This window comes from Corythoichthys intestinalis, chromosome 19 (assembly GCF_030265065.1).
Source record: "Corythoichthys intestinalis isolate RoL2023-P3 chromosome 19, ASM3026506v1, whole genome shotgun sequence".
Taxonomy (NCBI): domain Eukaryota; kingdom Metazoa; phylum Chordata; class Actinopteri; order Syngnathiformes; family Syngnathidae; genus Corythoichthys; species Corythoichthys intestinalis.
In genome coordinates, this window is record NC_080413.1 from 26,286,556 (window position 1) to 26,300,607 (window position 14,052).

General features: G+C 39.4%; 3 protein-coding genes across 5 annotated transcripts; all 3 read right to left on the minus strand.

Annotated features, from left to right (window-relative positions):
- Window positions 1–1,139: 1,139 nt before the first annotated feature.
- grem1a (gremlin 1a, DAN family BMP antagonist) lies at window positions 1,140–2,203 on the minus strand. 2 transcript variants are annotated; one of them, XM_057822113.1, is made up of 2 exons: window positions 2,129–2,203; window positions 1,140–2,000 (listed from the first exon to the last, which is right to left on the minus strand). In XM_057822113.1, exon 2 carries the CDS (start codon window positions 1,880–1,882, stop codon window positions 1,517–1,519), a length of 366 nt encoding a protein of 121 aa, XP_057678096.1. In that variant the 5' UTR covers window positions 1,883–2,000; window positions 2,129–2,203; the 3' UTR covers window positions 1,140–1,516. The 2 variants fall into 2 exon arrangements, with proteins under 2 accessions (XP_057678096.1, XP_057678095.1); XM_057822112.1 differs by having other exon boundaries at window positions 1,140–2,055; window positions 2,129–2,175.
- A 102-nt stretch (window positions 2,204–2,305) lies between these two features.
- LOC130907252 (neuroendocrine protein 7B2) lies at window positions 2,306–10,296 on the minus strand. The gene is made up of 6 exons (XM_057822111.1): window positions 10,114–10,296; window positions 9,548–9,773; window positions 4,459–4,608; window positions 4,229–4,341; window positions 3,952–4,005; window positions 2,306–3,063 (listed from the first exon to the last, which is right to left on the minus strand). The coding sequence occupies exons 2-6, from the start codon at window positions 9,771–9,773 to the stop codon at window positions 2,944–2,946; spliced, it is 663 nt and encodes a 220-aa protein (XP_057678094.1). The 5' UTR covers window positions 10,114–10,296; the 3' UTR covers window positions 2,306–2,943.
- An 896-nt stretch (window positions 10,297–11,192) lies between these two features.
- LOC130907251 (rho GTPase-activating protein 11A-like) lies at window positions 11,193–13,418 on the minus strand. Of its 2 annotated transcripts, none has more exons than XM_057822110.1 (8): window positions 13,131–13,418; window positions 12,966–13,062; window positions 12,548–12,804; window positions 12,058–12,209; window positions 11,891–11,998; window positions 11,646–11,807; window positions 11,523–11,571; window positions 11,193–11,455 (listed from the first exon to the last, which is right to left on the minus strand). In XM_057822110.1, exons 1-8 carry the CDS (start codon window positions 13,304–13,306, stop codon window positions 11,338–11,340), a joined length of 1,119 nt encoding a protein of 372 aa, XP_057678093.1. In that variant the 5' UTR covers window positions 13,307–13,418; the 3' UTR covers window positions 11,193–11,337. The 2 variants fall into 2 exon arrangements, 1 of the variants encoding a protein (XP_057678093.1); XR_009061431.1 differs by having other exon boundaries at window positions 11,356–11,455; window positions 11,646–11,790.
- Between the last annotated feature and the right edge of the window lie 634 nt (window positions 13,419–14,052).

Below are 14,052 nucleotides of genomic sequence, written 5' to 3' on the forward strand. Positions count from 1 at the left end.
AAATTGAGATTTGGCATTTAGTATGTGAGGAAATGAGGGAAAATAAAAATTAGGAGATGGAGGTTGGGCTATTGCTGTTTTTGTGAACTTTTATTTTGCAAATCATTGACAAAATACAATTTTTAATGAAAATCAGTTTTTGTATGTGTTATAGAAATAACTGTGCTAAAACAGTTTTCTTTGCATTTCAGTAGATTAAGAGGTTTGACCCCCCCCCCCCCCCCCCGCCACCCAAAAAAAAAAAAAAAAAAAAAATGAAAGAAAAAAAAATATATAATAAATAAATAAAATTTCTGGCTCCGTGGCAACCTTCACGTCGGGGAGTTCCGGCAAGAAATTCTAGCCACTTTCACCCCTGGTATCAGGGGCGTCACCGGGGGGGCAGGGGTGGGCAGTGCCCACCCACGGACACGCTCTGCCCACCCAAAACTGAATGTAGTACTAACGGCAGTCTGGGCACCGTGTATGGTATCCCATTCATATAGTCCTGATGTTTTAACCTTTGTGTTGTTACCTCTGCTTTCACCTTAAAAAAAGAAGAAAAAAAAAGAATGTTGGTTTTGTTCCTTGGGGGCGCGACACACATTTACACATATTTTGATTTTTTTTTTTTTTTTTTTTCTTACATATTATCAAAGTTTTCACCAGTCTTCACCTGGCTGTTGAGTTTGGTGAGTTTTGAAGCATTCCGAGGGGATCAAAGTAGGGCACAAAGCGTCGGCGGGACAAAGAATGACTGCTAGGGGGCGCTACATAGTCTATTTGGAATTTGTCTTTACACGGCATCAAAAATTGCAACTGTCTTGACCTGCCTGTCGATTTTGGTGCATTTTGAAGCATTCTAAGGGGGTCAAATTGAGCTCAAAGGGGCTGCGGAACAAAGAATAACTAAAATAATAATAATAATAAAACCGAGGAACCACAATAGGTTACATTAAAAAAAAAACATTGTCACCTGCGTGTCCATACTGTTCAGTTATGGATGTGTTCTAAGTCAAATAAAATCATATCAACATTTATTTGTTTAGACCAAATCACAACAACAGTTATCTCAAGGAGAAAACAAAACATGTCTTAAGGTACAGTAGCCCTATACGCTGGATTTCGGCCAACTTGAGCATTGCAGGTTTTTTGCCCCCCCCCCCCAGGTAAGACTAATGCCCACCTACACCTGGTACCCTGGTAACACCACTGCATGTTATTTAAAAAATAATAATAATAAATCTAAAGTGTTGATTTTTATTGCTGAGCCAAACTGATTTTACAGTTTAATTTCATCAAAATGTTTTCTCACCATGCAACTTGCAAGTAATGCAAAAATGAGCCCATAAATTCTTAATGAGAACATTTTTGGTATCTTCTTCTAACTGTAATGTTGGAGCCCCATTCGGATTGAGTCCATCTACTTGAAATTGATGATGAAATAAAGATAGTAGCTCTTTTCTCAACGATTTCAAATTCCTGTTGTCAGGTTTACAAAAAGACGTCCATGCTCTGTTTTGCATAATAATCGTCTCTAATCCATGTTTATTGTAGTACACCTGCACTGCTTCACGCGCTGAACCCGTTTCTTCCTGGTACCGGGCGTCTTTCCGGGACAGAACAGCGTGTAAGTGACCGTGCTGAAGGTTTTAGGTTTACAAGCAGAGCAGGACTCGAAGGCGTTTCCGTCCTGGTAAATGTGCCGCGGGATGTGGAAGGAGTTACACTGGCCGTAGCAGAACCGATTTATGATGGTTCGACTTAGGCATCCCTCTTCATGGATGGTCTGCTTGAGCGGTTGGGTTTTACACCAATCCAACCGCAGGTACCGACGCTCCGTGACGTGCAGAGCCTCCTGACTGGACTCCAGAACCTCCTCGGTGATAGCTCCGGGCGCCATTCCACGGGTAATGAATCCACTGATAGGAGGTGGCTGGCATCGCTCCGTTTCGTCAGGGTTGGATTTGTTTGGGTGCGGGAAAGCACTTTGAAAGGTGGCGGCATGCGTCCTTGGTGTGCTGTGCAGAACAAGAACCGTGAAGATCAGAAATGACGGACTTCTCATCATGGAAACTGAAAGCACAAAATGGCATTTACGCACAGGTATTACGCAAATGCGTACATCAGTAATTTAAAACCAAATTACCTGATGCTTATCTTGAGACCACGCGTCTGTTTACTTGGGATGTCCTGTGTAATGCGGGGTCTTTGTGAATGTTGTTCCACTTTATAGCTGTCTATAAGCACGCCCTCAAGAATGATCAAATCTGCCCCCTCCTGTACTCCATGAGGGGGGAAAAAAACAACTCCCACTTTTGTCAATGCAGATTTTATTTTTTTTTAACTGAAGAAACAATTGATTGATCTACCTATTTCATAATATAGCAGAAGCACACACATGTATATTTTTTACTCAATGCCTAAACGAAAAAAGCTCAATGTCCTCCACTTAAAATTATCATCAGTGTGGATATTATTGATGTATCACAAATCATTTGAAGACAGTGCAGAAATCAAACATCACACAGTATTTTAATCTATTTAGCCACAAATAATTTAAACAAAATAGCATCTGAATTTTCACTTAACAGCATAAGAATCAATGCAAGGGTAGTTTTCATTTCTTCTGTATTAATAGTTAAACAATCTTTGGATTGAAAGAAAATTGTAAAAATATTAATCATTTATTCTACTTTCATTGGCCATAAAAACAAAACTTATTAAATTCACAAACGTCGATAGTTTTATTATTTATTTAAAAGTCTGCCATCTTCATCCCATGCATAAAAGTAATTAATAGCAGTTTCGTGACAGATTACCAATTGTATGGTGTTGGGGTCATGGGACCTGTTTTCAGTAAGATGAGTCCCATAGACCCGAACACCATGCAAGGGTTAAACGAATTGAAGTATTACCCTTGTCAATTTTAAAACATGTCTTTTTTTGGACAGATTCTATTATTTAATTTGTTGCTTTAATGGTGGAAGAGATAGTTGGTCCCTCTTCCTCATAGAAATTTGGAACTGATTTCTTTGCGACCACGTTGTCCAGCCTCTGGCCCATTAGGTAGGGGTTGACACTCTGCAGAAAAAAAAAATACATATAAATTGAACATGGTGACATATATGCGTTCATGATCGAAATAACAATGTAAAACATTTTTTGTTGATGTTATTCAGTCCCGTAGAGATCTGTTCATGTCATATTAGAAATAATCAAGGGCGTAGGTTTGGACGCAACATTGGTAGGGACGCTATAACAGCACATAACCTGCATGTACATATTTTGCTGGGGAAAGGACATTAACAAGACCAAACATATTGGGTGAACAGGGGTCAGGGCTACATATCCCAGTCATTTTTCAAAATTGGGGAATTCCCCCTTGCTTCATATAAAGGAAATTTACAGTTGTTGTTTTTTGGGTGAGGTGGGGCTGTGGGGGATACTACTTAACCCATACATGGAACTACATGTTAGCCTACATTGTCCTTCACCACAAGAGTAAAACGTTGCTTCAACTGGTTTTCTCTTTCATCTTCTTTTCCCTTATTTTCATCTCTAAAGTGCATTAGTGGGTTGAGCAATTATGGGGGAAAAAAAATCTCGATTGTGATTCATGTACTGTATGATTATCTGTGAATAATGTCTGTATAGGCTGCAAATAAAAATATTTTTAAATAATGTAGAAAATAAATAAATACGTTTTAATGAATGCACTATATTTGGTTTCAAAATTGTAAAGTCACAACATGCTCAGGGTCAATTCTATCCATACAACGTATGGACAGACAATTTAAATGACCTATATAACTAAAGTCATTATATAATGCAAATAAGGTTGCTTAATAGTTGGTGGGAACAATTTGAGCATCTTGAAAAGTTGGTAGTGTTTTATCCCTACCGTCCCTATGCAAACCTACGCCCTTTGAAAAAATAAAAAATAAAACAAAATGATAATAATTAAATCACCCTTTTTCTTCTCTTTGGTCCTCCCTTCAGCTTTTGGTACAAACGTTCCTTGTTCTGGAAAGACATTGTGCAAATTAATGACTTCTTCAAACAAATATCAAAACAAAAATGAAATACCACAAATTAACCACATTTTTGTTTTTGAGCTTTGATTGATTGTTATAATGATCTAACCACCACCATCATTATCCTCTGATGTCTCTTAATAAACAGTTTCTTATGTTTTGGAGCGAGTTTATGAAATAATATTCATATGCAGTAAGCTAAGTGTACTGACCCATTTCATTAGAGCAGGGTACTCATTCCCTGAACCATAAAGATGTCTGTGCTTTTGGAACTCCCGGCTGAAGTCGGCAGTGTCAGGAGCGTTTTCCAAACAACCGTCCTCTGCTGCATGTGATAAAGCAGACATGATACACCATCATCAAGTGAACTGTAATCTCACACAAAAAGAATTCTGAGGGTATAAAAACCCAAGACTGCAGGGGGGGAAAAGTAAAAACCTACCAGTCTTTCCGAGAGGACAAGGGTTAGGAGGATCCGGGTAGCTGTGATCATCGCTGAAGTCTTTGGGAAGGTTGTCACCTGCCAGCTCAGCCACAATGTTGGGAATGTTCCCATAGGGACCAAGGTGCTGCAGCCCCTCATGAGCACCACCTAGTGGAGAAAAAATGAAGCGGGGTCAAAAGACAGAAATCATGCAATACAATACTTTCCCAGAATCTGCATAAAAATAAACGGAGAAAACATTGAAAGAGTCTGCTCTACAAAACTCCTCGGGATCGTTATTGATGAGTATCTTGATTTAAAAAATATATATATATATATATATATTGATGATCTCACAAATAAACTGCCTAAATAGGCTGCCCTGTTCTTTAAACTGAGCAATTATCTCCCATTTTCTGCACTTCTCATTCTGTATAAATATCTTTGTTTCAACCACATTTACAATACTGTAATATCATACTGTGCAACACATTTCCAAATTATCTAAAAAAAGCTTGAAATACTACAGAAAAACAGTTATACACTTGTGGTCAAAAGTTTACATACACTTGAGAAGAACATAATGTCATGGCTCTCTTGAGTTTCCAGTTATTTCTACAACTCTGATTTTTCTCCAATAGAGTGATTGGAACAGATACTTCATTGTCACAAAAAACATTCATGAAGTTTGGTTCTTTTATGATTTTATTATGGGTTAACAGAAAAAGTGATCAAATCTGCTGGGTCAAAAATATACATACATGGATCTGAAAAAGCGAATCATTGACTTGAACAAGTCAGGAAAGTCACTTGGAGCCATTTCAAAGCAGCTGCAGGTCCCAAGAGCAACAGTGCAAACAATTGTTTGTAAATATAAAGTGCATGGCACTGTTTTGTCACTGCCACGATCGGGAAGAAAACGCAAGCTATCACCTGCTGCTGAGAGAAAATTGGTCAGGAGGGTGAAAATTCAACCGAGAATCACCAAAAAGCAGATCTATCAAGAATTAGAAGCTGCTGGAACACAGGTGTCAGTGTCCACAGTCAAGCGTGTTTTGCATCTCCATGGACTGAGAGGCTGCCGTGCAAGAAGGAAGCCCTTGCTCCAAAAGTGGCACCTTAAGGCTCGACTGAAGTTTGCTGCTGATCACATGGATAAAGATAAGACCTTCTGGAGGAAAGTTCTGTGGTCAGACGAAACAAAAATCAAGCTGTTTGGCCACAATGCCCAGCAATATGTTTGGAGGAGAAAAGGTGAGGCCTTTAACCCCAAGTACACCATGCCTACCATCAAGCACGGTGGTGGTAGTATTATGCTGTGAGGCTGCTTTGCTGCTAATGGAACTGGTGCTTTACAGAGAGTAAATGGGACAATGAAGAAGGAGGATTACCTTCAAATTCTTCGAGATAACCTAACGTCATCAGCCCGAAGATTGGGTCTTGGGCGCAGTTTGGTGTTCCAGCAGGACAATGACCCCAAACACACATCAAAAGTGGTAATGGAATGGCTAAATCAGGCTAGAATTAAGGTTTTCGAATGGCCTTCCCAAAGTCCTGACTTAAACCCCATTGAGAACTTGTGGACAATGCTGAAGAAACAAGTCCATGTCAGAAAGCCATCAAATTTAACTGAACTGCACCAATTCTGTCAAGAGGAGTGGTCAAAGATTCAACCAGAAGCTTGTGGATGGCTACCAAAAGCGCCTAATTGAAGTGAAAATGGCCAAGGGACATGTTACCAAATATTAGCGCTGCTGTATGTATATTTTTGACCCAGCAGATTTGATCACTTTTTTCTGTTCACCCATAATAAAGTCATAAAAGAACCAAACTTCATGAATGTTTTTTGTGACAAAGAAGTACCTGTTTCAATCACTCTATCAGAGAAAAATCAGACTTGTAGAAATAACTGGAAACTCAAGAGAGTCATGACATTATGTTCTTCACAAGTGTATGTAAACTTTTGACCACAACTGTACGTGCCCAAACATGGTCTGAGTTCAATGCTCCAACTAAAATAATTTTTCCTCCACCACCACCTTCTGAGGCTTAAAGAGCAAAACTATTTTCAAAATGCTTGCATAATGTATCAGATCATCCCTAAACTACTTGACCTCATCCCAATCTGTACTCCTCAGCATACATACACTACGAGAAGAAAAAAATTAAATCACTGGGAAAAAAGAAGGCTAAGGTGTACAAGCTTTGGCATTGTGTGCTGAGGACCACAGGTTTGGAGTGAACTTGACGAAACACTTAAAATGCCAGACTCCATCTCAATTTTTAAGGAAAACTCAAAATTCATCTGCTAGCAATGTATGTTTAATATGCTAATTCTTTGAATAACATTACTAAGGTATCTCAAATAAAAACCAATGTAACCAGAATGTTGAAATTGCCCATAGTTAATTGTATGTCAGTTTATGGGTGTGTGTATGTGTATTGTGTATGATGTCCAACTGGGCCCCTACTAAAAGCTCTAAATAGACAGTTTTTCTCAACATTTCAGCCAACACACATATGTGTTGGAAAAATCTTAAAGCATACCAGATACCAGCCACCAAAAATATCACCCAAAATGGACACACCCGTCAATGATGTACCTTCTCTCACTTTCAGTGACAAAAATTCCCTAAACCTGAATCACTGATTAAAACCCTACTTCTAATATGTCATTTTCAATGTAACTCAAATAGGAGATACTGACTGAATTAAAATGATAGTCATTAATTATTTTCTTTACATGTTTACAAAGTATTTGTAAATATGGAAACCCAGTGATGATTTCAAAAACAAAAATACCAGAAACTGTAAACATGATCACATTAGTTTATCCAATAGCGTACCGCACGAATGCTATTTTTAGACCGTGACGTCGTCATCGTAACGTGGAAGTGGAACATTATAGACACGCCCTCACATAAAAACCATGTTATTTCTGCGTATTTTCTCCGGTAATCTTTCAAAAAAGAACATGCCGAGCAAACACTGCTGCTATGGAACTTGTAGAAATGACTAGAACTTGTAGAAATGACTAGACATTAAGAATACGAAGGATGTTTTCTTCATATGTACTTCGACACCAAAAAGGCAGAGGAAAAAGTGGGAAGAATGGATCAACTTGCACGGACGTCCAAAAGACCAGTTTAAGGCCAGCAAGGTGAAGTATTTCATATGCAGTAAACATTTTGTTGGGGGCCATGGTCCTTCTGAGGACAAAGAAGGAAGCCATTTTGATATTTTTTTAATATATTTACTTATTTTTTTTTAGCATGGCCTTCTGCCATGCTGTTTGTGTCTGACAATGAATGACCTGAAAAAATTTTAAATGGTATCTGACTGCCACTGTTACCTTTTCTGTTGTGAAATAACAACTTTAGTAAGGGGGAAGTGTAAATATAGAATTAAGATTTGTTATCAATGAAAATATTAAAAGTGTTCGTTGGCTGTTACTGGGTAGCCTTTGCGATCGCTACACAAATATAGCAATGTAAATTGCCCCCAAAAACGGTCAGAGACGTAAGACAGCCAGAGGATATAATATATAAGAAAGACAGGATATATGGTGGTAAAGGATAGATTGTTGAAACAGGAGAATGTCATTGTCAGTGGCGTAAGGCAATGCACACAAGAAAAAGGTGTCGATAAAAAAGCTAACTCTGGATGAGGTCGGCTCGGCTCGGCTCTTTTTCAGCCCTCTTTAACTGAACATTTGTATGTTCTTCCGCATTTTTACCAGCAAATTTGGCACCAGGGACATCATTTTCGGACAGAATTGGTAGATTTAGCTCATCTCGTTCGTACACCATTTCCATTCATTTACTATTGGGGACAAACGGGAGGTTGACCCGCCTAGCCATAATTGCTAACGTCATGAATATTAATGCGCAAAAGTGACGTGTTGCTTGCAGCACGCCATTCCACTTAACAACCAACATTAGAAATAGAAATTAGAAGGGAAAAAAAACAATGTTTCCTCCTTTTGCCAACACAATAGCATTTCAATTACACATGCTTTGATTTCACACAATTTGTGAGTAAACGGACATATTTATGTATATTCATGTTCAGGGGTGCACATAAGTGGTCCGCATGCGCGCATGCGTACTGGACGTATACAAACGCGCTGGCTCTCAACGGCTTCCATACGCTTTTGCGTACCGATGGCTGACCACTGTATTTGCGGCGGACACGAGATAATCACTTCTCAAAATGTCGGAGGCAGGCCCCACTGAGTAATTATTTCCGTGTTCCCCCATCCCCGTCAAAGGACAGACAGACGACAGAGACGTCACCGGAGCTACCGAAAAAAGGACTTTTGCTGAAAAGTGGCTGCAGGAGGTACCATAGCTAGAAGCAAATGATGCTCGCACGGATATGTGGTACAAAATTTGCCGTGAGAATCGCTGATAACGGCAGCGCATTTTATGTTGGGTCCAAGAATTTCAGCCATCCAAACTTTGAAATGCACGAAAAAAACAGAGCATGTGACAATTAAGCAAACTATCGATGTCAGGCAGCACCCCACTCACCCTATGGACAAGTGGCGGAATAAAGTTAATGAAGAGCAGCACCATGCACTGACAAACGTGTTTTTGCTCGCATTTCACAAAGCTAAACATGCACGTTCAATGAGCTCTTAGGAGGAGGAGGACATCCCACTTTTACAAAGGCTTGGAGTTAATGTGGGAGCCGCATAATGCCCTTTATTTTGAATTAGTACTGCTTTTATGTTTATTTCTTTACATTTCACTTCAAAGTAATGGCAAATTTGTTGTGCCAGTTGATGTTAATCAGGCATTAATTGTTAATATAATTAATAAAAGGTATTTGGCTCTAACTAAAGCTTGTCATTATTTTATCGCATCAGGCGGGTCGGCTCTCAAGCTCAATGAGGACCAAGTCACATCTCCTGGTCCTCCTCTGAGAACCTGGGCAAAAAAAATATGTGCACCCCTGTTCATGTTTTAAGACATTTGTTATTGGTCTGTCATGAAAGTTTCCCTTTGTAAAATTGGTGTCTTCATTCTTTATAGTTGAGAACGTAAATTAGCCTACATAAAAAGACTCAACTGGTTTATACTAAAGCACCAAACAAAATAATTACCCTGGATACTTTGGGGCCCGACGATATTTGTGGCCTGGTGGGCGGGATACTCCACCCTGGGCCGAGCGATGCCCAGCTGCTCCATGACGCCGTGCAAGAGCCGCTGGATGTTGGCTTCGGACACCTGGTCGGCGCCGGGGGCAGTGCGGGCCGGAGCACTACCAAGTTGCAGACACAGGAGGAGCCCAAGTAGCGTTGACCGCACCGTCGACATCATCTCAGTCATCTGCAGGTAAGCAAAACCAACGATGAATGTAAGATGTAGAAATGAAAAAATACCTTTTTGTTCGACTCTTTGCTACAGATTTTTTGTAAGGAGGAGTTGTATTCGACTTTGATTTAACTTCATGATTATAAAAGCATAATAATCAATTTGCGTGTTATGTCTAGTCTAGTGTGTAAATAAGCCAGTAGGCCTGTAAATAACCAGCATCCTTCCTGTATATGAGAAACGCTACAATATGCAATCATATATATATTCGTGTAAAACTGAACTAAAATGTTGCAAATTACAAGCTACCGTAATTCATATGAAGACACAAATATAGGCTTTGTTTTGTTCTTACCTTGACGTGTCTAAAAGACCTGCCGAGTGAACAAGATGCCCGTCAAGGTACCACCGTATTGTAATATTAAACTTCCTGCCTTCAAAACAAAATGCAATGATTGTGGCTCACACCGCAATTAACCATAGTTTTCCTAAACTAAATTCAGAACCGTAATATCCCCATTTGTTTTATGCCTGCAAAATGCACGTAATGTTGTTCATAGCATCACTCCAACGTGGTAATGTGAGCGTAAATTTTGAAAGGGCTTGACATAATTTCCGGTGGGCGCTACATTATTGCATAACAAATTGTCCAGCCTCAGTTGCTACGAGACCAGAAACCCTCTCCTCTGATTGGCTATGCCATGGTACCTATGCGTTCACAAGGAAGAGATGAGAATTAAGCGGGTGTCGAATTTCCGCTGTGACGAATTCAATGCAGTCATGTCATTTGCCTTGCAGAAGCAAATTCAACTGTTGTAATATACATAATACAATATATACTGTATTAGTATTATAAACAATTACCTTTCAACTCTGGATAAAGTGTCCATAATGCAGATTTGGGGATGCATTACTTGCTTCAACTATTTAAATGACATTGGCCACAAGGAGTTTTGGCATCATTTTACAAGTCCAACCAGGGCCGGCCCAGCCTATACGCAGACTATGCAGCTGCTTAGGGCCCCTGACCACTAGGGGGCCCTCAATCTGGCAATTGTTTAATTTATATACTATTTTGTTTACTACAGTTTGCTTTATTTGACTGAGTTTTGATACTTGATTACAAGCTAAAAAAAATAAAAGTTCCTTTTCTTTCCTCTTTTAGAAAAAGGTTTGGCGCGGTCTTCTGTAAGTACTGACAATCATTTGGGGTGAGAAGTTTGAAGTAAGCAGTGCAACAAAATCTGATTAATATACAAAATATGGACGTATGGGTCGGATTGCATGTATGGGTTTCACAGTACACTGACGAAATGGTGGGCCAAAAATATGGGCCCCTTTGCATTATTTTGCTTAGGGCCCCCAAATGGCCTGGGCCGGCCCTGTGTCCAACACTATACCCTTAAAAGTAGGCATACAGAAAGAGCAGATAAATGTGGAAGAAAACCCTTTTATTTGGCATGAATGATAGACCTAAACAGTAGTTCACTACAATATAAATAGCTCTGCCACTAAATTAAATACAATCCAAAATGTAACCAGTCATAAATTAAAAGTGCCACTGATCAGCAGGCATGCTTTATAAAGAAATGCGTCGACTCCAGGAAGCCAGTTGCAGTTTGCCCAGACCAGTGCACACTGTTGGGGCTGCATCCCGACCTTGTACCAACGTAGGGAAATAGGCAAGATGAAGGTCCCTGAAACCACAATATAATCATACAGTATAGGGGGCTTTTGTAAATTTGATTTTAGTCGATTAAGTACCGATCTATCCTCGTAGGTGAAGACCGTTTTCCAGGTGTTAAATCTTTGTCTATGAAAAGAGTTTAAAATTCATCAAGTTCATAGTGCATACAAAATATACAACTCATTTTTCCCTAATTATACCTTCACAAGGTATACAGGCCCTATAAAAGGCGATATTCGGGAAAGCATCCAGGCCGAGACTTCTCCTGAGTGTTGGGACTCCTCGCACGTTGTACGCCTGGTTTTGCCGATGGACTGGCACTCTGACTTTTGACCACGGTACATTCTTCACAGACCAAAAAGCTATATGAATTCAAAGCAAATGGAGCAAGTAAAGCATGTATGTGATGATCATTTCGGGGTGCAGTCAGTTTTAACATACAAACCTTTTAAACAGTGTCTCTTTTGAGTTTCTTTCTTTGAATGTACATCCTTCACAAGATAACAGTTTACCAGAAACTCCATGCTATCTATGACAGCTCTTGGAATCACACCTAAAGAAAGCAAGTCATTCATACATTTTACAGGGTTAAGAGTCCGTTGAGATAATTACCAAACAATTGTGGCTTTTCGATGAAAGTGCGAAGAACAAGAATTCGCAGTTCAAAGCGTCCTTCAGACATTTCTGCCTTGTTGGGAGGAGGTAGGAGACATGGAGCAAAGATTGTAGCCAGATTGGAGCTAGTCATCAGGTTTTCCTCGCATCTGAAAAATGTTTTTAAAAATTTTATTAACTTAATGTTTAAACATTAAAAGGCCATTTTTTTAAATTGGTTGCAATAGTCCCATTTATGTGCTAAAAACACACACACAGTATATTTAACTGGGAGAGCTGGCAGTGATTATTTGATAACAGGCAACAATATCAGTATTGTTAAACAAAAGAATACAACCATGAGGCACAATTACAGTGTCCGCTAAAATTTAAAACTAATGAAGCATTCAAATGAAACGTCTTCAACAAATACTGAAAACTGTCCAGTTCCTTGTTGCCTTGACACCTGTGTTAAAACTATAAAAGTGTAAGTGTGTTTTTGCCAAACCTCTGAGTCACTTTGGAGAGGAAGTCAAACAAATAATGCAGACAAGAAGAGTTTCTGGCAGGCAGTAAGCAGGACAGAAGTTGGAGGGCCGAGGTTCTGTCCTCCAGGGAGTCCAATGTCTGGGCCTTCAGCATTGCAGCATGGATCTCTGCTGGAATTAGAGGCTCTGGCAGCTCCCTGCAGAACTGCTTGATGAGTGTAGCCACATCATAAGCAAAGGCTGTAGTTAAACTGGTCTCTCCGCGATTCATCTTAGCCTGAAATAAATCGGCAAAATACTGCACTGCTAGTCAAGTTGGCTAAAACACTAATGCAGCGATTACCAATCTGTGAGCTTTTTCTCCATGTAAACTATTTGCACAACTCAAAAGGTTGGGAAACACTGCACTAGAGGAATTTTAAACATGACGACACCTACTCTTAGGGCCTTGATGCGGGGTAGAGAGCCTGGTTTTCGGAACAGGCCTACAGTCCCAGCACGCTCCAGAAGAAATGAACAAGTGTCCACCAGAACCCTAAGACACAAAAGATTCAAAGCAAAACATACAATTTGTATTAAATAAACACTTTCTTTTGCACTTACACAGGAACCAGGCCAAATTCAGGAATGAAATTCCTTGATAAATTCTCCAGAGGAACACCAAAAACCTTTGTACCCCTGACAAAGACTTTCTCGGTTTTACTCTCAACACTTTTCACATGTATTCCATGAAGGACTTGAAGGTGAAAGCAGATCAGATCACTGTCAGTAATCTTCATTTTTAAAATAGCTTTGAGGGGTTATTTAAAATTGGTAATGTTTTACAGCTCTCCTCCTCCTCCTCCTGAACAAGCAATGCTTTCTTAAAAACACAAGTGAAGCTAGTAGGGGCTAATTAGGATCATTTATATCATCTGCAGCATGCAGCTGTCAAGGAAGTAATGTTGCGTTTTAGTTTGCTGGGACATCAGACATGTGCTTAGGCATCATCAATAAAACTCATGTGACATAGTTCATTCATTAATTTATTGAATTTTATTTAAAAATAAATAATTTGACTAATTTGACTGTCAATAGACCCTATTGAGGTCATCTGCCCTTTGTATTGGTTCTCATTCGCGGCATGTGGGATGTTTCCTGTTTCCAACCCTACTGAATGCAACATGAGGCTCATTTCATTTGTTTTTATAAATCTCAAATGTGAACAAAATAAGTAATGAGTAATGTATTGGTCGATTAATGGACAAAACCTGAATTTTACTTTTTGCCCCTTGTTACCGAATAGCAAGTTGGCAAAACGTACAGAAAAAAAACGAAACAATTGGATGCGTCTGTGAATATTGTCATTCCTACAGGTACCGTATTTTCCGAACTATAAGGTGCACAGCATTATCAGGCACACCTTCAATGAATGGCCTATTTTAAAACTTTTTTCATATATAGACAATTTTCTGAGGTATTTCCGCTTTACTTCCTTATGTCTGCGTACAACTTCCATTTTCAATTTTTTTCCCATTGATTTCAA